This window comes from Seriola lalandi, unplaced genomic scaffold, assembly GCF_002814215.2.
Source record: "Seriola lalandi dorsalis isolate HSWRI2012SDOR001 ecotype SW California unplaced genomic scaffold, Sedor1 jcf7180002054939, whole genome shotgun sequence".
Classification (NCBI taxonomy): domain Eukaryota; kingdom Metazoa; phylum Chordata; class Actinopteri; order Carangiformes; family Carangidae; genus Seriola; species Seriola lalandi.
In genome coordinates, this window is record NW_019525659.1 from 1,924,652 (window position 1) to 1,951,516 (window position 26,865).

Here is a 26,865-nt window from a genome sequence, read left to right on the forward strand (position 1 = left end):
GAAGAAGAATGTTATTTACATATGATGTAAGTAGTAATAGACGAAGACTGGATTCAGCACCAACATTTTCTACAACAGTCTGAACTGTTTCAATTGTAAACTTGTTTTCTGCCTTTTTATTTCAGGCATCAAGCTGCGTGAGGCCAACCAACAGCAGCAGTTCAACAGGAACGTAGAGGACATCGAGCTGTGGCTGTACGAGGTGGAGGGACACCTGGCTTCAGATGACTACGGAAAAGACCTGACCAATGTCCAGAACCTGCAGAAGAAACACGCTCTGCTGGAGGCAGACGTTGCTGCTCACCAGGTACCTGACGCCAGGCGTAGATTATACCTGATGCTGTATTTTTTTATTTTTATGTAATTTTAATGTTTAAATTCTTCTTTCCCAGGATCGTATTGATGGCATAACAATTCAGGCTCGCCAGTTCCAAGAGGCCGGACACTTTGATGCTGACAACATCCGCAAGAAGCAGGAAGCTTTAGTTGTTCGTTATGAAGCTCTGCGTGAGCCCATGGCTGCACGCAAGCAGAAGCTGTCCGACTCTCTCAGGCTCCAGCAGTTGTTCAGAGATGTGGAGGATGAAGAGACTTGGATCCGTGAGAAAGAGCCCATTGCTGCTTCGACTAACAGAGGTAACACTTTACAAAATCAGCATCTAGATCACTGTATTATACAGTACTGTACGATACATAGTCTCATACAAAAGGTTGGTTTACATAAATAAGCAGGGAACTTGGAGGATGCTTCAGTTCTTCACATATTTCAGATGATTGATGAAGTTTGACCTGGTCTTTTCCTCAGGCAAAGACCTGATCGGGGTCCAGAACTTGCTGAAGAAGCACCAGGCTCTGCAGGCTGAGATCACCGGTCATGAGCCTCGCATCAAAGCTGTCTCCCAGAAAGGAGAGGCCATGGTCGAGGAAGGTAATTGATCTAAACTCTAAGACATTCTTGTGACCTTGTGACCCAACATTGAAAATGCTGAACGGTCATGTCTCTGGTACCCAGGGCACTTTGCTGGGGAGGAAGTGAAGGCAAAGCTGGGTGAACTACATGGACGCTGGGACACACTGAAGGCTAAAGCCTCCCAGAGGAGACAGGACCTGGAGGACTCTCTGCAGGCACAGCAGTACTTCGCTGATGCCAACGAGGCCGAGTCTTGGATGAGAGAGAAGGAGCCCATTGTGGGGAGCATCGACTACGGCAAAGATGAGGACTCTGCTGAGGTACAACAATATTGTACAAGAACAAACATACATGAATCACATTTATTATCCAGGAAGAAAACAATGATCATAGAAGCTACAACATAAAAAAGGTAAATAAAAGAATAAAAACAGAATAAAGCTGCATGCAGCAACAATCAGGGTTAAGCATGATCCAGCACTCACAATATATTTCTGCTCATTGTTACAGTCAACTCAACCAAAATAACTGAAAACAAATGTTTGTTATCTACATCTACATACAAATTAGCTGAGGCTTGTATCATGTTACTGTATGTTACTGCTACGTTTTCTGTGACAAACACAGTTGTGCTGAACTCATTGTCTTCCACAGGCTCTGCTGAAGAAGCACGAGGCTCTGATGTCTGACCTGAGCGCCTACGGCAGCAGCATCCAGGCCCTGAAGGAACAGGCCCAGTCCTGCAGGGTAAAACCCAGTCCTCCTTCACACTGTACTGCACAAGAAAGCTTCTGAATGCTGCACTGTTTGTCTTAATTCTCCTAGTAATTAATTGTTCTTTAGATTTTAGAAAACACAAATCAGTGACACAACTTGTTTAATTACACAGCAACAAGTGGCACCGACTGACGACGAGACCGGGAAGGAGCTGGTCCTCGCCCTGTACGACTACCAGGAGAAGAGCCCCCGTGAAGTAACCATGAAGAAAGGGGATATCCTCACTCTGCTCAACAGCACCAACAAGGTAGAGATGAAGCCAGCTCAGTGTCCAACACACTGTCTGACTGATCAGAGAAATGTTGAATGATACTTCAGTTAAATTGTTTGTGGTCTGGTCTTAATGACTGATGATTGACCTTTTCAAAGACGTTCAGATGTTTACGCCTTCACATTTATCCAGCATCCAGCTGTCTCACTACAAGAACCGATTTATCACTTACAATAGATAATAATCAAGATAATCAATGTTACTCGTTCATCTGTGAGAGGTCAGGATGTTTCGGCTCAGCAGTGTTTCATTTTTAAAAAAGGCTCAGTAATCTCCTAAAACATCTGCTCAATGTAGTTTTTAACGAATGTCACTCAAACAGCAGGAAATGCGTTTGTTGGGGACTATTTTCAGTGGTGGTGGTATCTATGGCACAGAGGAATATAAAATATCAATACAAATGTAGTTCTATAACATGACACAGTAACATCAAGCACTTTGTCTGAATAAAATGTAATCAGGAAGGGAAGTAACTCATCATCATCATCACTTGTTATATTGCTCTGCTCCCTGCTGCAGGACTGGTGGAAGGTGGAGGTGAATGATCGCCAGGGCTTTGTTCCTGCTGCTTATGTGAAGAAGCTGGACCCCACCCAGTCCTCCTCCAGGGAAAACCTGCTGGATGAACACGGCAGCATTGCACTGCGCCAAGACCAGATCGAGAACCAGTAAGAAACCCACATAACAACCTCCATCAGGATGTAGTTTACTAACTCATTTTTCCTTTCCTACACGATTGAACTGTTTCTCTTCTGCTTTTTAACCCCTCTTTACTTCCATCAGATCATGTTTTCTGCTCAGGTGTTAACACTAATGACCTTTGCCCCTGGCCTCTCTCTGTCTCTCCTTTGCTGCCCTCTCGCTGTAACACCTTAATCTTGCCTTGCTGTGTGTTCACGCTGCCTTGCCATTGAGCAGGCTTGTCACCAAGGAGGCCTGCAGCGTGTCTGTGCGCATGAAGCAGGTGGAAGAGCTGTGAGTAGGAACCAGCGTCCCTCTGCGTGTTCTTGTGATCATGATACCACTAAATATCATCAGCAGTTTTACATCCCTCCCCCTCCCCCACCCCCAAACCCCTCAAACCTGCTGTGACACTGTGTCTACGTCACCCTCCTCTTCTATCCAGCTCAGGGATAGAAGTACCTGTGGTGCTCACCTTTTACATCCTCCTCATCCCAGCCCTGTCTCTGGATCTTCACCTCTGATTTTCTCCATGATCTTCCGTATAAACATATGTTCTGACCACATCAGGCTTTGATTCATTTTACCTCACGTCCAAGGCACAAGGTCCCAGTCAGAGAAATTAGCTTATATCATTAATACATAATTCAATTGGCCTGAAATTCAACTGATCCCAGTGCCTCCAACTATCATGACAGCAATCAGCTGGGTTAGAGATTGACCTGGGACAATGTGTTCAATGTATAGATGGACATATAGATAAACCTGAATGTGGTAACCCTCTGCTAACAAGTTAGACTTTAGTTTTTATGTTTGTATTCTTCTTTCTATCTATGTAATTGATTAAAGTGAGTCATAATTTATAGAAAATTTAAAAAAAACTATGTGACAATAGATAGTTACAATTTCTGGTTATCGGTCAGCTGATTATTTGAAACATTATTTATTTAACTGATTGCTAATAACATAAATTAATGTAAAAGTGCACGACTTTGGCTCTGATGCAGCTGCCTCTCCCTCTAGTCACCTCTCTGTGGTGCAGTGCAGTGCCCCGCCCACAGCCGGATCTGGTTGGTTACACAGACGGACAGACTGGAGCAGCTAGCCCTGAGTTTCTGTTTCAAGTTAAAATCTGATATTTTGTGGCTAAAATATCAGAAGTGGCTTCTCAGAGTCCAGAATATCTTCAAATGTCTTGTTTTGTTACAGAAACGGTACAAGAAGATATTCAGTATACATTGATATAAAACAGAATGCAGTTAATTCTCGTATCGGAGCTGGAATCAGAAACTGTTCCACAGTTCTGCTTAATAATGAAAATAATTGATTGACTGATTGATGATTGGATTAGATTCTGAGCGGGTTCTTGTCCCCTTGGCATTCAACATAGAATCATTTCCTCATGCCGTCATTTAAAGTGTTTCTTTGCATTTACAATTTATAAGGCTCATACAGCTGTCGCTGTGTGAGACTTCATCACAGGATCTACATACATAAGCTCCCAGCATACACGGGGAAGCTTTGCTCAAGAAAACACTCATATTAGGAATTTTGGATACAAAGTCATTAGAGTGACATTGGAAGTCAGAAAAACTAACCAACCAGAAAACACACACACATTCTTCTTGCATACACTCAGTTCTGTGTAGTCATGTTCAGTTGAATGTGAATGAATTAATTTACTTTGTTAGTAAGTGCAGATTTTTTTCCTTCGTACCGTTTGTACTTTTTTCCAGTATGGATGTGAAATTGGGTTTTAAATTTCATTCATAAAGGTCTAACCTAAAAGGTCTTAAATGAAACCTGCTGCACACAGCATGTCACTGTTTTTCTACCCACTGACTGGTTTTCTAACGTAATGCTTCCTGTTGTCTCTGTTTTGGAGATATGGGACTCTGCTGGATCTGGGAGAGAAACGTAAAGACATGTTAGAGAAGAGCTGCAAGAAGTTCATGTTGTTCCGTGAAGCCAACGAGCTCCAGCAGTGGATCAACGAGAAGGAGAGCGCCCTCACTAACGAGGAGGTCGGCTCAGACCTGGAGCAGGTCGAGGTCCTGCAGAAGAAGTTTGACGACTTCCAGAAGGTGACGTCCACTTTCCTTCTATAGAGAGACAAAGGCATGACATCACAAGCTGAGTTCTTCCATGTCTATAAAACTCAGTCCTGAGTCCTCTGCTCAGATCAGTATTTCTGCTTGTTTCTGTCTAATCACCGGCTTCTGTGGTCTCGTCTCAAAGAAAGTGTGATGTTGTTTTGTTTGGTGCAGGACCTGAAGGCCAATGAGTCTCGTCTGAGGGACATCAACAAGGTGGCCTCTGAGCTGGAGTCTGAAGGCCTCATGGCTGAGGAGGCCCCCATGGTTCAGGCTCAGGTAAGTTCTCTCTCCCTGGGTTAGCTGTTTGAGCCATCCTCCATGTTTCACATGTACATTAATGGAGATTGTGTTTCTTTGTGTTTACAGCAACAAGAGATGCTCGGTGCAGCTCCTGGCAAGGTTGTAATCATTTCTCTAATTTACACACATTTTACTTGACATTTAAGAACAGCTTCAGACAACAGAGAGATGTTTACTCACTATCCTCATGCTTTACTTCTTCAACAGGATGAAGCTGATTCCAAGACTGCGTCTCCATGGAAGGTAAGATACATACACCAACCCTGTGTCAGTCAATCCTTCAGACAATACTCTGTAACCCTGTAACTGTGCATGACTTTGATACTGGTGCATCTGTTGTGGAATTTACTGCAATCATGCCCAATAAGACATTTTACTGTCACAGTGCTTAATGTCAGTATGTTTGAAGATGGGTAAATCATTTAGTGCTTGGTTTGATTAATCATGATTCAGTGTGTGGGGCTGGTTCTGCTGGAGCCATGGTTGCAGTGCTGACTGTTTCCTGGTTGGTGATAAGTCTTGGTTTGGTCTTTGACAACAACCAAGATAAACTCTGGGAGTTTCCATAACACTCTTGACTGGTGTGGTGTTCTGTTTTTTTCTTCCCTTCTTTCTGCCATGTTTATTCACCTGTAGAATATTCGTTTGGCTGTTCAAACAACGGCTAACTTTAATACTATCAAGGTAAGATTAACTAGTCCACCCCGACCTCATCGTCCGTGTCCTGCATTGTGATCACAGAACTAACCCCCCCCCCCATCATCACAGTTTCCTTTCAGTGTCACATGATCTCTCACTTCCTGTCCTCTGAAACCTGTCGGCAGTGTTCGATGTAGTTTGGTTCCACCCTGTTTCCTGTGGCAACATGCTCGTCCTGTTACAGTCCATCCTACTGTCGTATGAATGACTGCTGGCATAACGCTGGAGTTATGTCTTCAGCATCTCTGTGTAGATGTTGACTTTTTGGTCTTACTTCTTTGTCCTCACTGTATAATGTTCAGGGCTGGATAAAAAACACAGATTTTCCAATTAATCATGATTTTTATTTGAATAATCCAGAATCAATTCTTAAAATCTAGAGATCCATCTTTGTATTTTAAGTAAAAACCTACATCTGTGATAAATGTTGTGGTTACCTTGTGTAAGTGGTTCATTAAGAACTGCTGGATGTAAAATATCCACTGGATATCAAAAAGGTTATTTGAAGTTAAACAATCCTGTAGATCATGATGTGAAAAGTTACAGTCTATGTGGACCTGCTTCAGTTTACAGGACTGTCAGGATGATCAGCTGAGTGTCAGACTGAGACAAGACTGATCTGAGCTCAGCATGTGTTTGTTGACCTCTGGCTGTGAGATGTGAGGCCGTGGAATTGGAATGAACAGTGTGGATTCTTCAGTCTGAACAGCAGCTAAAAACCACCTGCTGCTGTCAGGCTGATGTTCTGTCAACACAAGCAGTGCAGATGAGTCAGTGACAGACCGTCAGTCTCTGTCTGTGCTCGGTGATCATTAAAGTCTGAATCCCATTCATCAGAATGGGACAGATTTATCTTTTAAAACATGCAGAATGATGATGCCTTGTAAGTGCTGCAGTTTTTTTTATTATTGCTCAACTGCTTTGCACATAAAGGCCTACAAATTATAGATGTTTTGGTTTTATTGTTTTGCATTTGCAGAGGAAAAAGATTGTCTTTTTTTTTTTTTTTATAACTGACAATCAACAATCCAGCCTCTAACAGGCAAATAACAGTGTTGCTTACTTGTTGGATGTAGAAGAAATTTTAGTTCCCTGGATAAATTCTTGCTTTGGACAACATTGGTTTTTATCAGAGTTGTCAAGAGTCAAATGGAAATGATCGATTCTGGACTTGAATAGAAATCAAATAGAATCGGGAGATCAGTGCTGATATCCAGCCCCGTAATGTTTTTACCCTGCATCCAGTCCTGTGCATCCCACCCTCATTATCTATCTGCCTGTTTGTCCATCATTGTCTGTGCACATCAAACACACATCAGCACAAACTATGAAAATTAAAAGGCACACACTGTATTTACATCAAGTTAAATGTTTAATTTAGCTTCTCTCACCTTAAAACCTGATCTCTAAGTTTATCTGATTTATGCAATTTTTTTTTAGCACATCTATAATCTTCACACATGACTGAATCCCATGTTGACTCCCTCTTTAATTGAGATTATATTAAGTTCACATGTTGAGCTGTAGGAGGATCAAACTGTGAAAAGTGTGAATGCTGTCTCATGTTTTCTGTTTGGTGTCCAGGAGCTGAATAATCGCTGGCGGTCACTGCAGCAGCTCGCTGAGGAAAGGAGCAACATGCTGGGCAGTGCCCATGAGGTGCAGCGCTTCCACAGGTACAAACCAAGAACTGCAGTCTGTGATGGAACCTCACTGTCATCTACGACAGTTACTGGAGCCATACAATTCAAATACAGGCCAGAACGGTGGAGCCCAAAACCTACTTCTCATAAAATGTCCTTTGTTTAGAACAGATTCCAGGTTATAACAGAGTTTGCTGTTGAGGATTGAACGTCTAAATCGCTTCTCATATCTGCAGTTTGTTCAGTGATTTAAATAGATCATCTGCTGTTCTCAGTGTCAGGATTCAGAAAGGTGACATCATCCTCGTACAGAGCTCGTTACCTCACTTGATCCACAAAAAATTGTGAATGATAAATGTGATGAGCGTGGACGAGATTGACGCAGCTGTACAAGTTACAGGAATAACAACTCGTACATCAATGTAGTTTGTTTATATGAATATATGTTTGTGTCAAGTGAAAATACCATAGCAGGTCAGATGCTACACTCTCCACTAACTGGCTACAGCACAACAAAACAATAGACACCTTCTCTCAACAAGAAGTCGGCTGGGGACCTTTGTTTCATACACTCATCTATTTTCTTAAAAAAAAAAAAACATGTCCACAATGTTACGCTGAATAAATGAAGTAAAACAAAATGGCATTTTACTAAAGTCATGAGATTCATGAACACTGGAGGAAATGGCCCTCGGTCAATCGCCCTGCTCAGAGAAGATGCTTGATGACACACTGACTCTCTCTGAACAGCATTGTGTTTGTGCCTCCACAGAGATGCTGATGAAACTAAAGAGTGGATCGAGGAGAAGAACCAGGCCCTCAACACCGACAACTACGGTCACGACTTGGCCAGTGTTCAGGCTCTGCAACGCAAACATGAAGGCTTTGAGAGAGACCTGGCTGCTCTGGGGGATAAGGTCAGTCACTGATAAAGCTTTTTAGCTGAATGTAAGTTTTTACATGAGACTTTGACTCATGTTTGGTGCTCCCCCACCCCAGGTGAACTCTCTCGGTGAGACAGCAGAGCGTCTGATCCAGTCCCACCCAGAGGCAGTGGACGACATCCAGGAGAAATGCACTGAGCTGAACACGGCTTGGAGCAGCCTGGTGGGACGTGCTGACCAGCGCAAAGACAAGCTCGGCAACTCCCATGACCTGCAGCGCTTCCTGTCTGACTTCAGGTGAGGAAGGAACAGCCGGTGGACCTCACCGGGCTAGAACTTCGAGTGAAGAACCAGATTTAAAATGAGATGTGTTAACATGTTTGGCTCTAACTCATCATCTGTACACAGAGATCTGATGTCCTGGATTAATGGCATCCGAGGGCTCGTGTCCTCAGAGGAACTGGCCAAAGATGTGACCGGAGCCGAGGCCCTTCTGGAAAGACACCAGGTACTGACCTCCTCCCTCCTGTTTCTGATCAGATGTCAGTGAAGGTCACTGCCCATCGAACACTGATGAACCTGTGTTTCTTTTCTTTCCAGGAGCACCGCACAGAGATCGACGCTCGTGCTGGGACCTTCCAGGCCTTTGAACAGTTCGGTCAGCAGCTGCTGGCGAGAGGTCACTACGCCAGTCCTGAGATTCAGCAGAAACTGGAGGCTCTTGACCATGAGCGTGCCGACCTGGAGAAGGCCTGGGTGCAGCGGCGCATGATGTTGGACCAGTGCCTGGAGCTCCAGGTATTGAAGCGCTGAGCAACAAGACGACCAGTTCATCACTGACAGCTGTTTGTCCCTCTTTTGACTGACTGTTGTTGTTGTTCTGACTGTTGTCTTTGTCCCTCACCAGCTCTTCAACAGGGACTGTGAACAGGCTGAGAACTGGATGGCGGCTCGTGAAGCCTTCCTCGCCAGTGACGACAAGGGTGACTCCCTGGACAGTGTGGAGGCTCTGATCAAGAAACATGAAGACTTTGACAAGGCCATTAATGTGCAGGTCAGTGAGATGTTTCACCTGAGTGACAGTTTCAAACATGATTATTAGTTTTTGTTCTATAAATGATTGAATGTTGCCCTGTTGTTGTACAGGAGGAGAAGATTGCTGCTCTGCAGTCCTTTGCTGATCAGCTGATTGGAGCCGATCATTACGCCAAACCTGAGATCTTCAACCGCTGCAATGAAGTCCTTGACAGGTAGGAAACATCTGGAGTTATTCAGGGATCAACAGAATACTTTAACATGAGAGGAACATGCCATATATGCATCTTCAGTTGTTTTATCTGAGTGTCTGACTCCATCACTGCTAATATGAGTTTGAGGAGATTAATAGCAAATGATATTTTATCACCAGTAATTCCACTGCACCGCACAGAACAGACATGTTCAGAATGACTCTGTGTCAGTGATGACGGGATGAATGACAAAATTCTGGAAAACAGAACTTGTAATTAACAGTGAGATACAGCGTCAGTTTTATTGTCAGTGTTAATCAAATGCACTGAACTTGTGCGGCTATTTTCTGACACAGTCTAAATACTAACACTCAGACTCCAGAAGTTTCAGTCTGATTTAACCCTGATTCACCCTCCAGACAATCAGAGGAGAAATCTGACTCTGGACTGATGTTCAGCCCAGATGATCTGGTCATGTGAGGGGTTCACAGGTCCAGCCCTAAACCTCATGAACTGAAAATCACCTTAAGATTTCACTGAAGAATACATGACCTGTGTTGACTGCGACTCCCATCAGCATTTTTCTCATCCGGACACATTTAGACTGTTACACTAAGTTGCTGCACCAGTCTCCATTTTGTTTACATCTGCTTCCTATGAGATCACATGAGGGGGTGCATCGCTCTCTGATTTCTCCCTCTGGCAGGATGATCTTAATATTATGTAGTGTGTATTTTCTCCTCATGTGTGTGATGCAACAAATCAGTGAGGATTTTAAAACTCCTGTACTCTGAGCCTGGACTAAGAGTGACATCAGTCACACTAAGATCTTTACCAGGTATCAGTGATGCAGAATCACTGAAGCTCAGATTTCACAGCAGCTGGAAAACATGTAATACTCTTAGGTGTCTCTCTCACACACACACACACACACACACACACACACACACTTCTTCCTGTCTGATAAGATGTGAACCATTTAACGGTTTTTGTTGAGCTCACCCCCTTTAAATTTGAAACGCTGTTCGCAGGTGGCGCCGGCTGAAGGCTCAGATGATTGAAAAACGTTCCAAGCTGGGTGAATCTCAGACGCTGCAGCAGTTCAGCAGGGATGTGGACGAGATCGAGGCTTGGATCAGCGAGAAGCTGCAGACTGCAACTGATGAGTCCTACAAGGACCCCACTAACATCCAGGTACAGTTTTCTGCAGACACGGACCAACTCACAGAGGTTCATGACAACACAGCTAGTCTAACAGGAGAACAGAGAGTAACTGTGATGTAGTGAACAGGAAAGACGGCAATTGTTTCTGTCTCCGAAACAGAAGAAGAAATGTTTAGAAGAAAAAGAAGCTCATTTTCGCAGCTGGTGCCTGATTCTAGATCAGGTGCTGAGTCATGTGACCGTAGCCACATTAAAACTGCTAATGTGTTTTGTCTTGTTGTATTGACGATACGTTTCTCTAACTGTGTGAAATCCCTCCCGTTGTCCTGTCTGAAGTGAGACTGAACTTTTCTCCCACTGTCTTATTTTTTTTAGCTGTCCAAGCTGCTGGTAAGTTTGAGTAGTGTGTCAGCTGACTAACAACCGAGCAGGTTCTCCTCCATGTGTCCATGTCTGTGTTGTCTGTGTAGACACGATGTAGAAGCATCTGTCCATCTTCAGTTTGTTCCTCATCAGCACTGTTGAGTGCCGGCTTCTTTCAACTTGGGTTTTAATTTTGATAACTCAAAACTATTTTGGCTTAATTCTGTTTTATTATTATTTATTCCAGGTTTGTTTTGTCATCAAAAGCTGCTAGTTTTTGGGTGTGGCTTCATTTTTGTTTTCAGTTCTGGAGGAGGGTCATCTTTAAACTTATATCAGATGTTTGACTCAAAAATCAAAGTCAAACTTGAAATGATGAATTTCAAGTTTGATGAACAAATCCTAAATTATGAAGTTTCTGCCTGAACTTTAAAGACATGATTGACTGTGAGAGTGTTGCAGGTCATGTGTAAAGACACGGTAAATATAGAAAGACACAAACGTGAAGTGACTTTAAAGTGACTCCTCCTCCTGTAGGTTTTCTCAGAGTCGGCTCTGCTGCAGATGTTGCCATTTTTTTGTTCTTCACCTGTTTGTCCTGTGTGTATATCGATGTCCCACACATCGTCTGTCATAGTTACCGTCCTGTGTTCAAGTAATTTTGTTGTTTTCCACATTTTAGTTTGTCAGTTTCAAACACAATTTAAACACTGATGTACATTTAATATCAGTGTGATGCTGGGAAAAAAAAAACTTTAATTTCAGATCTTGTGCAGAATGTAAGTATGAAAGCACTGCTAGCTGCTAATGCTAAATGACCTACACAACTGTTTTAGAACACCTTCAGTTTTTCAGTTTTTATTGAAGTGGATGCGGTTCAGGTATGATTTCAACTGTAAAACTGAGGGTGAACTAAAACTTAACTTAAGTGCATCTCAGTTTCAAGGAGAGTTCAGAACATTTACAACATAAATCAGGAGCTCGTCCACCTCGTGGTTCTCATGCCGTGTCCCTGCTCCCTCCAGAGTAAGCATCAGAAACATCAGGCGTTTGAGGCCGAGCTGCACGCCAACGCCGACAGGATCCGTGGAGTCATCGATACTGGCAACGCCTTGATCCAGAGAGGAGCCTGCGCCGGCAGCGAGGACGCAGTCAAAGTATGCTCATCCTGTCTGAATGCTGCATTACATTACATTCTGTTAAATGTGACTGAGATTCACAGGCAGGAAATAACGTTGTTCTTTTTCTGCTCATCAGGTGCGGCTCAACGCTCTGGATGAACAGTGGCAGTTCCTGGTCAACAAATCTGCAGAGAAGAGCCAGAAACTGAAAGAGGCCAACAAGCAGCAGAACTTCAACACAGGCATTAAGGACTTTGACTTTTGGCTTTCTGAGGTGAGAGTCTGTAAGACCAATGGAAACACTGAGATCATCTCCTGTGTGTAGGTGTGTCACCGACTGATGCATGTTGTTGGTTCTCAGGTGGAAGCTCTTCTTGCCTCTGAGGATTACGGTAAAGATCTGGCCTCAGTCAACAACCTGCTGAAGAAACACCAGCTGCTGGAAGCTGATATTTCTGCCCATGAGGTATTTATCAGCACAGTCTCTGCATGTGTGTCAGCTGCACATCTGCGCCAGACTCATTACAAATCAGAAAACTAAAAATTTTAAAAGACCCTAGTAAGTAATCTTTAGTAGAAGTAAGATAAGAAATGAGATTCACATGATCCAGAGTTACAGTGGGACCCTCTGACCCCCTCATGCCTCCTGCAGGATCGTCTGAAGGATCTGAATGGCCAGGCCGACAGCCTGATGGCCAGCAACGCCTTCGACACCTCTCAGGTGAAGGACAAGCGCGACGCCGTCAACAGCCGCTTTGCCAAAATCAAGAGCATGGCCGCCGGCCGCCGCGCCAAACTGAACGAGTCCCACCGCCTGCACCAGTTCTTCAGGGACCTGGATGATGAAGAGTCTTGGATCAAGTAAGAGAGTTCCCGCTCAGGTCATGTTGTCTAGAAGAAGTAGTGGAAATGAGTCATGCACAACTTAACCATCCACATTAACCAACAGAGAAAAGAAGTTGCTAGTGAGTTCGGAGGACTACGGACGTGATTTGACAGGAGTACAGAATCTGAGGAAGAAACACAAGAGACTGGAGGCCGAGCTGGGAGCCCATGAGCCGGCCATTCAGGTAGAGGACTGATCTGTTTGTCTTGTTTACTCAGTGACGCCTTTACAACTCAGTGAATTTAAACAGACAGAAAGTCTGTGTGAAGTTCTCAGCTATTCTATCTGACCTTAATGTTGACCCACTACAAAAGAGGCCTCGGCTCAACCAGTAGAGGTCGTGGTACTTTTTCTTTTTCTATTTTCTTTAATGAAAGGAAAGAAGATAAAGCCTTCGTGGCAGTAACATTTAAAGCGACACACTGTGACCTCATTATGTTCTCCATCGAGGTCAAAGAAAAGTAGTTAAAAAAGGGGATTTTTGACTTTTCAACCGCAGCTCTGGTGTCAGGACATGGTTAGCGGTTAGCTTAGCACAAAGATTGCCAGCAGGAGGGAAATGACAAGTCTAGTTCCTTCCAAAGTTCAAGAATTCACCTGCCAACACTTTTAAAGCTCACTACATAAACGGTCGTGTTCTGTTTGTTGGGGTAGTTGCAACTATTTCTTGACCTTACAGTATTGGTGTGACAAAGAAGTTGTTACAGCATGAAATGTAACAGTGGACACATTTAACTACATACATGTTCATTTGTGAACTTTAGAAGTGGAGGTCTGTGTGTTAAGGCTAACTCCCCCTCCTCCCAGTCTTTATGCTAAGCTACCTAACAAAAGATGTGGAAGTGTTTTTGATCTTCTCGTCTTGCTCTCGAGAGAAAAGCCATCGAGCAAAACAACAAACTCTCAGCGATTCATATGTCTGATCACTTCACATTGACTGTGTCAGTACTGGAGAATATTCAGTACAGTACTCTGGATGTGTGATGCAGTGATTGGGTGTGTGTTGTGTGTGTTCCCAGTCGGTGCTGGACACTGGGAAGAAGCTGTCTGATGACAACACCATCGGGCAGGAGGAGATCCAGCAGAGGCTGGCCCAGTTTGTCGACCACTGGAAGGAACTCAAAGACTTGTCTGGAGCAAGGTAAATCTGGTCCTGAAGTCCTGAGGGACTCGGTCTGCCACACTGATGCAGCCTAAAAACACAAACAGTGTGTGACAGTGTGTGATGTGTGTGTTTGCTCTCAGGGGACAGAGGCTGGAGGAGTCGCTGGAGTACCAGCAGTTTGTGGCGAACGTGGAAGAAGAAGAAGCTTGGATTAATGAGAAGTTGAATCTAGTTGGGAGTGAGGACTACGGAGACACGCTGGCTGCTGTGCAGGTGCTGTTCACACAGAATGAGATCAATGTGTTTTAACTTTAACTGTGGTGATGAGTTTTACTAAGTGTCAGGGAAACTGTTCTTCTCTACAGGGTTTACTTAAGAAGCACGAAGCATTTGAAACAGACTTCACTGTGCACAGGGACCGAGTCAACGACGTGTGCGCTAACGGAGAGGAGCTGATCAAGAAGGTACCGACTACACTGGGAACAATCCATCACTGAGATGATTATCTGTGTAAGTCGTGTAGTGAAGGTGTATTAAGATCTTTCTTGTGTTTCCAACAGAACAACCATCATGTGGACAACATCAGCGCCAAGATGTCGGCTCTGAGAGGCAAAGTATCAGAGCTGGAGAGGGCGGCGGCTCAGAGGAAGGCCAAGCTGGATGAAAACTCCGCCTTCCTGCAGTTCAACTGGAAGGCTGACGTGGTGGAGTCCTGGATCGGTACGGTTACACAAAGACTCGTGTCCTTCACCTGAAGAGTGACTCATGAGCTTTAGAGGAGCTCATAGATATAGTTTTTGGCTTTTGAGAGAGCCAGGCTAGCTGCTTCTAGTCTTTATGCTAAGCTAAGCTAACCACATCCTGACTCCAACAAGCTTATTTCCTCAAATATGAAATTGTACCTTCAGTACTTGTCTAGGAAACCAGAGCAGGTGTAGCTGTGTCCAGTCCAGACTGGTTTGTGTTGGTCTGGTTTGATCGGTTGTGAACCTGTGATGTGGTTTGTGTTCAGGTGAGAAAGAAAACAGCCTGAAGACTGATGACTACGGCAGAGACCTTTCGTCTGTGCAGACTCTGCTCACCAAGCAGGTACTCCTCTCTCACAGTGCCGTACGTTTCCTCTGCACCGCGTTACTCTCTCCTCTGATGACGCGTGTGTGTGTGTGTGTGTGTCTGTCTGCAGGAAACGTTTGATGCCGGCCTCCAGGCCTTCCAGCAGGAGGGCATCACAAACATCACAGCTCTGAAGGACCAGCTGCTGGCCACCAAGCACGTCCAATCGAAAGCCATCGAAGCTCGCCACGCTGCCTTGATGAAGCGCTGGAACCAGCTGCTGTCTAACTCAGCCGCTCGCAAGAAGAAGCTTCTGGAGGCTCAGGAGCACTTCAGAAAGGTAAAGAGGCCTGAGGATGGGTTTGTTGCTACTTGTTCTTTGAGTCAAAGCTTAAATGCAAATGAAGCATCGAGACAAACAAGGGTAAAATCAGTGAGATGTTTTAAGGGTCGTATCTTTCCCACTCCAGGTTGAAGACTTGTTCCTGACATTCGCCAAGAAAGCTTCAGCCTTCAACAGCTGGTTCGAGAACGCAGAGGAGGACCTGACAGACCCGGTCAGGTGCAACTCTCTGGAGGAGATCCGGGCACTGAGAGAGGCCCACGAGGCCTTCCGCTCCTCGCTGAGCTCGGCTCAGGCCGACTTCAACCAGCTGGCCGAGCTGGACCAGCAGATCAAGAGCTACCAGGTGGTTTCCAACCCCTACACCTGGTTCACCATGGAGGCGCTGGAGGAGACCTGGAGGAACCTGCAGAAGATCATCAAGGTCCCCACATCAAGGATTATATACACATTCACATATACAGCCTCATGTTTTCATTCACTTTGTTTTTTAATCCAAATCCCCCGTCTCACCTGTGTGAGCTCATGTCCAGGTGTTCACTCACGACCTTGTTCACTTTGCTGCAGGAGCGAGAGCTGGAGCTGCAGAAGGAGCAGAGGAGACAGGAGGAAAACGACAAACTGCGTCAGGAGTTTGCGCAGCACGCCAACGCCTTCCACCAGTGGCTGCAGGAGACCAGGTAGAGGACGCGTTCCAGCGGAGCCCCAAGTCTTTAGCTTCTTTCACTTGGAGACCTGGGCCTTATTCCATCAAGGCAGATAAAGGAAAATCCTGGCTTAAATCACTAATATAGCTTGATACTTTCTTCCTAAAAGCTAGAAGAAAAACATTTTTTCTTTAAAACGTTTAGCTGTACGGAAGGGCCACATACTTTACCTGAAGAAGGTGAGCATGTGTATTTTCTCACACAGAGCAGATCAGTTACTGCAGATCAGTTACTGCTCACTGATAAACTTCTCCACTCCACCTGTAGCTGTAACTGGTTGGGTTTTACTTGACATTACATTATTCACATATTATACAGGACGGGTGTTAACTCTAATGCAGAGCTGCTCCGCTGCTGAGAAGAAGACGGATCTTGTTTTCCCCTTCTTTCTGTGACATGATCTTTTCCACAATCGCCTGTTCTGTGCTGCTTGTAGTCTGTGTGCGCACATAAAGCAGCTTGTTCAAGCCTGGTTTGAGTTGACGTTGATGAGGCTCGGCTAAATTGCGTTAATGGAGCGGCGTGAGCCTGAAGTGAAAGTCGACGTTAATTCTAACCGGGCTTTTTCAAGTAAACACAAATTTCCTTAGTGACGTTGATGGAATACCCCCCTTGCTGCTCTGACAGTCATTATACAGGTGATGGCTCAGTGTGTGAAGGTGTGTGAATCTTCCTGTTGACAGACTGATTTATCTGTTGACTGTGTTTGATCTGCGGCACAAATATCACTCATCACTCTGCTCACTGTTGTTGAGTTTGTTGAGGGTGTTATTTTCAGTGAGCACTGTGTCGTTGCTTCATGTTGTTAATGTGTATTTGTTCTCTCTCTCTCTCCCTCCCTCGCCCCCCTCCTTCCTCTCGGCTGCTTCCTCGCTGCTGCTTCGGATCGCTGTGCTAATCAGGACGTATCTTCTGGATGGGTTAATATCACTTTTTCTCTTTTATGACCACTGTCTGTCTGAGTGTTAGAATCTCTGTCTGTGAAAGCTGAGGGATGTGATGATGATGATGATGAAGGTAAATCTTTGATCTCAGATGGGTATTGTTTTTTTAATGATTCAGCTTCATAGGACCAGTTTAAAAACACATGTTCCTCTTGCTCATGGTTGATGTAGATGAATATTTCTCTGTGTCCTGTCTCATGTTTGGTCTCTGGTCCTCTCTCTGAATAGCATAGCCTATCGGCGAGTTATCTGTGTCTATCAGTACCAGGTTGCTGATGATCTTTCTGGAAGGTCAACCTCTGTCGAGCCTCGCTCTGGTTTCCTTTTGCTTCCTCTGACCTCACACGGTGTGAGGGCTGTGTGACCTCACGCACTCAGTGTAGAAGCTGTGGTGTGCTCGGCACCTCCCTGCTCTACTAACACCCACCCAGTACTCAGACTCAGAGCACCAGGCTGCAGACAGCACTGCCTTCAACTGGTGGACTGGCTGGTGGTCACCTGGTGTAGTCTGCACTGCAGGGGTGGAAACTGCACAGTGGACAAGTATATTTGAAGCTGTAATTTGGTCCCATTGGGTCGCTGTGGTTTATTTTTCTGCTCCATTCATCCTCTGTTACGTTGATATTCATGATCTGCTGCAGTTTCCACTCCTGTGTGCAGGAGCCCTCCCTTGCATGGTTTGGGTTACCAGTAGATCTTTGGCATTAATTCATCTCCACTCTGAGGCCGTAGAGACAGAATAACAGACCCACACACTAGTGACATGTTGAATTCAACACCCAAGAACCAGTTTATCTGCACCTCTAGACTCTACATTAAATCCTTATTCACGAAGGTTTGTGTGGGATGTTGTAGGAATGTGTCGTCCTAACAGTGTGAGTGTGAGTGTGTGTGGAGTTCTCCAGACTCTGCTGCCTCCTCTAACATCAGTGTGTGTTTGTGTCAGGTCCTGTATGGTGGAGGAGTCCGGTACCCTGGAGTCCCAGCTGGAGGCCACTAAGGTAAAGCTCATTACATGTTAACAACACTGCTGATGCAGAGTCATAGTGTGAGGTGGACACCATGTGACCGGTTCTGTTGATGTGTGCAGCGTAAGCACCAGGAGATCCGGGCCATGCGCAGCCAGCTGAAGAAGATTGAAGACCTGGGAGCAGCTATGGAGGAGGCATTGATCTTAGACAACAAGTACACAGAGCACAGCACAGTGGGCCTGGCCCAGCAGTGGGACCAACTGGACCAACTGGGAATGAGGATGCAGCATAACCTGGAGCAGCAGATACAGGCCAGGTACACACTGACAGTGTGGAAGTCAAACACAGTGAGAAAAGCTGTGAGGAGTTTCAGCTCATGATGCTCTCTGTGTTTCAGGAACACCACTGGAGTGACGGAGGAGGCTCTGAAGGAGTTCAGCATGATGTTCAAGTGAGTGACATTGACCTGCCTCCATCATGATGTGTTCCTGTGTCTGATCAGAGTCACAGCCTCACGCTCTCCTGCTTTTTCACAGGCACTTCGACAAGGAGAAGTCTGGTCGTCTGAACCACCAGGAGTTCAAGTCGTGTCTGCGCTCGTTAGGCTACGACCTGCCCATGGTGGAGGAGGGAGAACCTGATCCTGAGTTCGAGGCCATACTCGACACGGTGGATCCCAACAGGTCTGTGTATGGAACAGTGTGGCTGTTTGTAGTTTACATACTGTTGAATTTGCTGCCTAACTGTGAGGAATGTGTGTGTGCGCAGGGATGGCAACGTGTCGCTGCAGGAGTACATGGCGTTCATGATCAGCCGTGAGACAGAGAACGTCAAGTCCAGTGAGGAGATAGAGAGCGCGTTCCGAGCTCTGAGCACCGAAAACAAACCCTACGTGACTAAAGAAGAGCTCTACCAGGTCAGACCAGTTCTCGGCTCTGTGGATGTGGTTTCAGGGTCTGATCTTCATGGAGGTCTAACTTTCCCCCTCTTCCTTTCAGAACCTGACCAAGGAGCAGGCGGACTACTGTCTCTCACACATGAAGCCCTACCTCGACAGCAAGGGCCGCGAGCTGCCGTCAGCCTTCGACTTTGTCGAATTCACCCGCTCGCTCTTCGTCAACTGATCCCCTGCCCCCCAGTGACCAATCGGGACGCGTTTTCCCTCACACACTTCAACACGAACACACGGCTGAAACTGCATGACTGTGGCACCAGAAAACTCACTAATAACAACTGTCTGTTCTATTTATCTCGCTCTACCTTAACTTTGTGCTTCTCACAATAGCATAGTGGATCTGTCTGCATTTGAATGTGATTGTTTTAGCTGTTTTAGCTTGTGCTTTCGATGAATTTAAGAACCTAATAGTAACAATAATGTTGTACCAACACCTGAACAACTGCAGTGTGCTTTAATAAACGCTACTGGTTAGAACTGGAAACCTCTTCTCACTCCTTTTTATTTCACTTCCACACTGAGTTTTCAGTCTTTTTTTTAATTACAAAAACATTTTTTACATTTTTTTTTTACAAAACACAGTTGATATAAACAGAGGATGAAACAGTCCTTTGATGTCCCAGGTCATGTGTCTCATTCTGCCACCTGATTGGCTATCTGCTCCAGCTGGCTGCTCTCTCTGGGGCTTTGCTCGGTCAGATCTGCACTCAGCTGCCAAACACCAACCGTCCCGTCTGTGTTTCCCACCGCCAACAGATGTGTGCTCTGACAGTTGAAGGCCAAACAAGTAGCAGCTTGTCCCGCAGCTCCCTGCTCTATGGTGGCGACTGGCCTCAGGGACCTGCGGCCCAGGTCGAATATCTGCACCTCACCTGGGAGAGAGACACGCAGTGAGAGGATGCATCTAAAGATTTTTTTATTTTTTTTTTAGCATCGATTCCAGTTTCATCTACGTTTGTAGATCTGATCTGGTTCTGATGTGTAAATGAACTATGAAAAAGAAGCACATCATTCAGACAGGTTTGATGTTGCACCTTGTCCTGTGGCTGCAGCAAAGACCAGCGGTCTGGTTGGAGACCACTGCACCTGGAACACGTAGGAGTCTGAGACCCTGAGAGACAGAAGCGGGTTGTCCTGCAGCATAGAGTGGAGGTGGGCCAGACCGTCAGTCCCTGCACTCACAAACAAGTTCCTACAGAAAACACAAGTCAAAGTCACCACTGGTCCACCTGTAGAACAACTGCTGACATGTGTCTGGTGGGTGTGGAGCTGTCACCTGTGGAAAGGGGAGCAGTGGATGGAGTGGACGGGGCCGCTGTGAGACCTGAAGGAGAAGACCGCCGGAGCTCTCAGGGTCACACTCTGACCCTCAGAGGAAACAGCAGCCGGCGTCTTGGAGGAGAAGGAACACCTGAGCAGCAGGCCGCCCTCAGAGCCCACCAGGAAGGTGTCAGGGTCCCATGGAGACAGGGCCAGAGAGGTGACGCCCACAGTACTGCTGCCTCGGGTCTGTGGACAACACACACCTGTCAGTGTCCCAGCTCCACGTTCACTCTAAACAGATTATTACTGTCATGTTGAAAAGTGACAAAATAAATTCTGCAGACTTAAAAATGCTTCATTTTTGATTGTCCCACAATGCACTGCACAAAGGAAAAGGAGGGAAAACAATACTAGTTGTGGTGAAACACCTCATAAGACAAAAATAATAACCATTAAATACTGTATATTGTTCATTGTTTGGTAAAATGTCTTCAGGAGCTGAACAGCCTTGCTTTTAGAAAACATCCATCAAATGTCACTGTTCACCTGATGAGCATTTACAGAAGCAATAATAAACACTGATGTACCTGGCAGGTAAACTTCAGACTAAACCTACTTCTCTAATACACAGAGAGCAAAGGAGAAAAAGTTGTAGGTTTAGAAAACAAATTCTCACAGACGCTGAAACCTCAGGTAACTTCAGCTCTGTAAGGCTAAATGCTAACATCAGCATGCTAACATGTAGATGCTAAGAAGGTACAACGTTTACCATATTCACTATCTTGGGTTAACATGTTAGCATGCAATCAGTTTCTAATTAGCATTAAACACAAAGTAAAACAGAGGCTGATGGGAATGATGTTTGTTTAAACCAAAGTAAAGGGATCAAATTATTTACCTGTGACATGAGTGTTCCTGTTTCCACCTGGGGCCTTCATTTTTAAGTCCTGATGCAGTTCAGAGACTTGTGCTTTTATTTTGACAATCTGGCCCACAATAAGCCGTTTGGACTCTTATTTTCAAAGATCAGCCGTCTTATGATTTCTCAGTCATGGAAGGCTCTAGGAGCTGCACAAACAACCTGGGAGGAGGGGTCATGACTGCCATGACCGACCCGTCGCTCACAACATTTCTACCCCCCCCCCACATGAAAACCTTCAAGTGTCAAACTTCAGGTGAGCTGATGGAGCAGACCTGCTGCACAGGCCTCGCACTAAGTCAGTGTGGACGCACAGTTTAAATATTCTGAAACTAAACACAGTGATTCTTCATCTGTGATGTCTCTGCTCTCTGGCAGTGTAGAGGAACAGCTCCATCCTGAGACTCACCTTGAGGCTGCTGCTGCTGTGAGGAACCTGCTGTCGCACTAAGGCGTAGGCTGCATTCAGGACAAAGCTGCCCTGCTGCGAGTCCAGTGCCCACAGCAGTACCCTTCCTCCTGAACCTGCACTCAGCACCCCAAACTCCCCTTTCTTCTGCAGGGCGACCCAGGTGACCTGTGTGTACGTACGTACACACACACACACACACACACACACACACACACACACACACACACACACACACACACACACACACAGGACATGTCTTTTAATCCACCAATCAGATCAAAATGCTTCATATACTCACAGTCATTAACAGACACCATCATTTTTAAAGATCTTGTGACACTGAACCTCCTATGACCTAAACCTGTCATCAATCATCAGGATCAGACTGTATCCACTCACCTGGTAAACAGGTTCCCTGTGGCTGTCTGCTGACATCCCAGTCAAGGCCAGCACAGGGTCCTGAGTCCGACTGGTGTCCCAGACCACCACCTCTCCACTGTATAGACCCCCTACACACACACACACACACACACACACACACACACACACACACACACACACACACCACATCGTTTACACTGAGCTCTACTCAAACAGTGAAACCATGTAGGAGTAATACAACAACACTTCTCAATGTAACTGTTTTGCATAATCTCTTTTCTAACTTGCACTTATGAGCGTATAATGTCACCATGTATCTAAATGCTTTAAATATACACTTTGGACGCTGTTTATATAAACATGTCTGCTTGTTTATGTGAATACATATCTGATATATATATTTAAATCACTGAAATTTAATATCTCTGCTATTAACATTGCTTTTTGTTATTCATTTTATTTTTCTCTGCTCAGGTCTCACTAGTAAATGAGATGTTGATCTTAATGTGACTTCCAGATTAAATCAAGTGTAAATATAAATCAAATAAAATCCTACCATCATTAACAGGATCATTTTAGATCAGGAAAACAGAATTTAAACCTAGATAAGTTAAACCACCGTTGGAGAACAGGTCTCAGGTCTTGGTAAATCCAGGATATCTGGTGATGCATATCCTCAGGTCGACAGATACAAACCTCACGTTTAGATGAGATATTTGTATTTGAGTTGACCTTGAGTTCTCAGTTTGTTATCAGTAGTTATCAGCTGATGGTGTGAGAGCACAGACTGACAGTGTACCTGCGATGAGGGCGGGCTGCTCGGGGTGACAGCACAGAGCAGTGACTGCGGTGGGAACATCTATGACCAGATCAGCTTGTTTGGGGCTCAGGCCTCGACGGTCCAGATTCCACGTACACACATATGACTTCTCAGTGCTCCAGTACCCATCATCAATCCTGCCCAAACAAAACACACACACACACACACACACCACATGACGAATATACAAGAGCCTTTTCTTATTTATGTTTTAAGTGCTTCAAAAAAAAAAGACAATGACGAGGTGAAACATCCAGGAACTTCATCAATGAGTGTCAGGTTTAAAAACTAACATACCGACCATATGCACAGGCAATGACTGAACCTGTACAACTCCAGGACACCGTCGTCACATGAAGACCTCTCTCCTGAGCGATGGGATGTTGAAGACGATGGAGGCATGAAACCTGCAAACACGGAGGGAAAGCCTTACGCACAATACTCTCTCCATAAGAAAAGGAGCTGCCTCCTGATTCGTCGGTCCTTCTTACCAGCTGACTGTGATCGCCCCAGTTCACCTGGAACCCATCGAAGGCGTGACTCCTGGCATTTTTGACCAGCTCTGTGATGACCACTTCCTCAACCCGCTGCAGGAAGTCCTTCAGACCAGGTGGTTCTGGCTCGTCGTGGTTTTGCTGGAGGAGCTGCTCCGTTTGCTGGTCCTGTGGCTCCGTCTGGGTACAGCTGACGGTGGTGGACACAGTCTGGACCTGTGCCTCAGTACTGTGCACCGCTCTGGTCTGACAGCCTCTCTGCAACCCCATCAAGTAAAGGCCCATTTACTGAAGGGTGCACATTAAACTCAGAGCAAGTGCAATCACAAGTTTGAATTACACAATTAATTCCACTTAATTTCTTCATGAAATCTCATCCCTGATGTCTCATGCAAGTGTAAAGTTACTTGCTATTGCTTAATCAATCAGGAGAGGCAAATCAGGCAAATGTTTTGGGCCTCCAAGGGGAAAAGAGGCCCCCAATGGCCCCTCATATTGGCACATTTTACAATGACAACTAAACACCTTAAACTTCCCATAAAGACACTATACAGTGCACTGCTGTAGCCGCAACCCCCCATCTACCTGTTGCCTGCAAGTGAGGCGTTTAGGGGAAATCTGTAAATTGTAGCATCTGCCAGTAGTCTGCATGTAAGGGGGCTTTAATGGGCGTCTTTGCCTGGGGTCTCACAGAGTCTAGCATCGCCACTGCGCTTGATCTTGTGGTTGGTTACATTTCCTATCAACACCAGCTGAAGTTAGCTTCTGACAGCTAGCTAACTACTGTGTTTACAATGTCGTTTGTCTAATTCATTTGAAATATTTCGGAGTATACTGTCACTCATGCTAACAGAGCACCGAGCTGCTGCTCTAACGTACCGACTCCCGCTCAGACTGCTGGGATTCCCTCCACAGTGACCGGACACTCACTGAGTCCAGGGCCTCGTCTGTAAACATGCTAATGAAACAGGTTTAGAGAAACAGCCGTATTTAATGAATTAACGTTAAGTGGCTAAGCTAATTAACATTAGGCCCAAGTGGCTAAACTAAATACACTAAAACAATGACTTTTGAATGCTAAAAGGTCTTAGGTTTCCTAGCTGCATGGTACTTTTCACATCTACAGTGTCGTTTGCTGTCTTCCCAGCACCTAGACGACGGAGCCATTTTCTATAAAGATCGCGTTTCCATGGTTACGAACAGGATATCCGGTCTAGTGATGGCTCGCCTTCACTTCCGCTTCTTCTCCAGGATAAAAGTCCCAGGTGGACGCATTTACGCTGTTTAAAATGATACAATGAAACACAGTTAACAATGAAAAGTAACCCCACACATGAAAAGTTTCCACTATGTTTTACAAACTGTAGCTGATTATATTCTATATTCTATATATAATTTGTTCCGACCAAATAATTTTGATTGGACGAGAGGCATTCCATGAGTTGCTGATATAGAGTACAACAGCACTGGGACTTTTAACTACATGTATCACTCCGCTTCACAGGTGTTCTATTAACCGTTAATCAGCGTTGCATTAACGGTTGTTAACAAACTTTACAAAGATTAATATATTTCCGGAAATAACATTTTAATTTAATGACGTATGGTCGCCAGAAGAGGGTGAAGGGGAGAAGCCAGTCCAGTTGCAGAACTATTTGTGGCGTTGCAAAATAAATGATTTTTTTAAATTTAAGATAAACACAAAGCTTGTGCTACAGAAAATGGACCAGACTCAGTGAATAGCTCCCTAAGCTTAACATGTCCTATGATAACTATTAATTTATCTGTACAGACTAATGAGCAGTGATAGCTAACATGACTTTGGGGTCATCAGGTGGGAACCTCCTTTCACCAGTGTTTCGTCTAGTTGGTCCCACAACACCTCCAGGAGGCTAGACAGTGATCACTGGCGTCCCAGAGTCACTCCCCTAATGCCAGCCATCACTGCTCCTCACACCACCATTTTCTTTATCTTGCCTATGCTACCACAAACAACACCATCATCAACTCTGACAAAACACACTAGCAGATTCAGCAAACAAACTCCCCTAAACAGTTGGAGAAAGTGGCGGCCATTTTGAAGGAGGCAGAGTCAAGGAGAGAAGCCTTTTTGAGCTAAACTCTCCCCCGCCGGATTAGGCTGTGCTCTTGCCCCCCCACCCTCCAAGACAATGAGGGATGTAGAGTCAGGGAGAGGGGCCTTTTTAGGCTGGCTCTCCCCCGCCGGATTAGGCTGTGCTCTACACCCCTCATACTCTAACACCACACCATGCAACTCACCTAAAACAAACAAACTCACCTAAGCAGCCACAGACACACTACAAACCAATTCACCAAATGAAATAAACAAACAACTCATAATTTATTGTTGCCTATTTCAATAATGTGGCGCTCGTAAAAATGTTGCTGCCTCGTACTTATGACCGCATCACAGCCGTGCTGATATTCAGCACATCACTCCCTCTCGTGTGATATTGCTTAAATAATGTCGATAAAATACTTTGCACTTCCTGACTCGTCTGCCCTGACGATTCTTTTGTTCCGTTGCCTGGCAACAGTGATCATGTTTTACATTATTTGGTGTAACCGATGCAGCCATCATGTTGTAGTTGAAAAGTGTAACGGACTATTTTACTTGAATAGCCTCATCTCTTGTAGGTGTAAGAGCTCCATGACTCTGAGAACCCAGACCCACCTCATTAGTGTCATCAGTGCACGTCTACCTTTAAGCGTGTCTGTGATGTGACCGTGAAGGTCTGAACCGGTCCTTGTGCATTAACAATTATAAACCCATCGCACACAAAGTAGTGAGAAAGCCAGAGGACTTCCAGCTGAGTGACCGCAGCTCTACGACCCTTTATGTGACATGTCTGCCCCCTGTTGGTGGGAGAACTATATCATAGATGTTTGTTTATTTTAATATGAGGTTTAAGTTTATAGTAATGACCTGTTGTAACAGGACCTGTGAATAAACATCCTCAGTTCCTTATATAATGTGACACTCACAATCACCTGCGCAGCTAATTCCTATCCTATCAACACTCACTATGCAGCTCTTCTTCCACTGTATGTCACTTAAATTAGTCCAATAATTGATCTGTGAGGACCTCAGGGTGGACTAAAGCCTTCATTGTCAGTTATCTATTGCTATAATGTTTCCTTAATTGCCTTCATCTTTGTGACTCAAGCATTAGTTCTGTACTCCATGTTTTGTGTTGACAGACTCAAGCTGCTGCTGTGTACTATATATGATATACAAACACAGCTTGTGCGTTTTTTAAACCATTGAATGCCACATGGGAAACATTCAAAGAGTAACACTTTATCCAAAAATGCAACAATACAATGTTAATTTGGTGTTTTTGTTAGCTGTTAGGCCTGACTGGTGCCTCCACCTCAATTGTTGGCCCTGAATCAGCCCAACTGAACCAGCACTGATCAAATAAATCCAGGCTTCCGCTGGATAACTATTGA

The 26,865-nt window shown here is 45.0% G+C and overlaps 2 protein-coding genes across 2 annotated transcripts in view; one reads left to right on the plus strand and one right to left on the minus strand.

Moving 5' to 3' along the window:
- Positions 1 to 19,409, plus strand: part of sptan1 (spectrin alpha, non-erythrocytic 1) — a 34,584-nt gene extending 15,175 nt beyond the window's left edge. Inside the window, exons 15-56 of the mRNA XM_023397851.2 lie at positions 126 to 307; positions 393 to 636; positions 806 to 928; positions 1,013 to 1,230; positions 1,565 to 1,657; positions 1,800 to 1,934; positions 2,478 to 2,626; positions 2,877 to 2,933; positions 4,525 to 4,723; positions 4,907 to 5,011; positions 5,102 to 5,134; positions 5,243 to 5,278; positions 5,672 to 5,719; positions 7,319 to 7,410; positions 8,150 to 8,294; positions 8,377 to 8,558; positions 8,670 to 8,769; positions 8,862 to 9,059; positions 9,169 to 9,315; positions 9,408 to 9,511; positions 10,522 to 10,684; positions 11,030 to 11,044; positions 12,043 to 12,174; positions 12,275 to 12,412; positions 12,500 to 12,604; positions 12,791 to 12,999; positions 13,088 to 13,208; positions 14,044 to 14,165; positions 14,270 to 14,402; positions 14,495 to 14,593; positions 14,690 to 14,849; positions 15,142 to 15,218; positions 15,313 to 15,522; positions 15,653 to 15,949; positions 16,093 to 16,205; positions 17,135 to 17,152; positions 18,123 to 18,177; positions 18,267 to 18,463; positions 18,545 to 18,598; positions 18,684 to 18,830; positions 18,916 to 19,063; positions 19,146 to 19,409. Of these exons, the coding sequence (XP_023253619.1) occupies positions 126 to 307; positions 393 to 636; positions 806 to 928; positions 1,013 to 1,230; positions 1,565 to 1,657; positions 1,800 to 1,934; positions 2,478 to 2,626; positions 2,877 to 2,933; positions 4,525 to 4,723; positions 4,907 to 5,011; positions 5,102 to 5,134; positions 5,243 to 5,278; positions 5,672 to 5,719; positions 7,319 to 7,410; positions 8,150 to 8,294; positions 8,377 to 8,558; positions 8,670 to 8,769; positions 8,862 to 9,059; positions 9,169 to 9,315; positions 9,408 to 9,511; positions 10,522 to 10,684; positions 11,030 to 11,044; positions 12,043 to 12,174; positions 12,275 to 12,412; positions 12,500 to 12,604; positions 12,791 to 12,999; positions 13,088 to 13,208; positions 14,044 to 14,165; positions 14,270 to 14,402; positions 14,495 to 14,593; positions 14,690 to 14,849; positions 15,142 to 15,218; positions 15,313 to 15,522; positions 15,653 to 15,949; positions 16,093 to 16,205; positions 17,135 to 17,152; positions 18,123 to 18,177; positions 18,267 to 18,463; positions 18,545 to 18,598; positions 18,684 to 18,830; positions 18,916 to 19,063; positions 19,146 to 19,271 (5,429 nt within the window). The 3' untranslated portion in view covers positions 19,272 to 19,409. The remainder of the gene's footprint in view (positions 1 to 125; positions 308 to 392; positions 637 to 805; positions 929 to 1,012; positions 1,231 to 1,564; positions 1,658 to 1,799; positions 1,935 to 2,477; positions 2,627 to 2,876; positions 2,934 to 4,524; positions 4,724 to 4,906; positions 5,012 to 5,101; positions 5,135 to 5,242; positions 5,279 to 5,671; positions 5,720 to 7,318; positions 7,411 to 8,149; positions 8,295 to 8,376; positions 8,559 to 8,669; positions 8,770 to 8,861; positions 9,060 to 9,168; positions 9,316 to 9,407; positions 9,512 to 10,521; positions 10,685 to 11,029; positions 11,045 to 12,042; positions 12,175 to 12,274; positions 12,413 to 12,499; positions 12,605 to 12,790; positions 13,000 to 13,087; positions 13,209 to 14,043; positions 14,166 to 14,269; positions 14,403 to 14,494; positions 14,594 to 14,689; positions 14,850 to 15,141; positions 15,219 to 15,312; positions 15,523 to 15,652; positions 15,950 to 16,092; positions 16,206 to 17,134; positions 17,153 to 18,122; positions 18,178 to 18,266; positions 18,464 to 18,544; positions 18,599 to 18,683; positions 18,831 to 18,915; positions 19,064 to 19,145) is intronic.
- A 175-nt stretch (positions 19,410 to 19,584) lies between these two features.
- dync2i2 (dynein 2 intermediate chain 2) lies at positions 19,585 to 26,227 on the minus strand. The gene is made up of 11 exons (XM_087171685.1): positions 26,087 to 26,227; positions 24,542 to 24,671; positions 24,271 to 24,349; positions 23,389 to 23,649; positions 23,195 to 23,304; positions 22,877 to 23,034; positions 22,096 to 22,205; positions 21,694 to 21,861; positions 20,379 to 20,611; positions 20,137 to 20,294; positions 19,585 to 19,974 (listed from the first exon to the last, which is right to left on the minus strand). The coding sequence occupies exons 2-11, from the start codon at positions 24,556 to 24,558 to the stop codon at positions 19,736 to 19,738; spliced, it is 1,533 nt and encodes a 510-aa protein (XP_087027811.1). The 5' UTR covers positions 24,559 to 24,671; positions 26,087 to 26,227; the 3' UTR covers positions 19,585 to 19,735.
- Positions 26,228 to 26,865: the final 638 nt, after the last annotated feature.

Coding starts and splice junctions, on each gene's coding strand:
- dync2i2 (XM_087171685.1), bottom strand. Junction 22,206..22,876: donor GCAGCCCGCCCTCATCGCAG/GTACACTGTCAG, acceptor GTGTGTGTGTAG/GGGGTCTATACAGTGGAGAG. Junction 21,862..22,095: donor ACAGGGAACCTGTTTACCAG/GTGAGTGGATAC, acceptor ACGTACACACAG/GTCACCTGGGTCGCCCTGCA.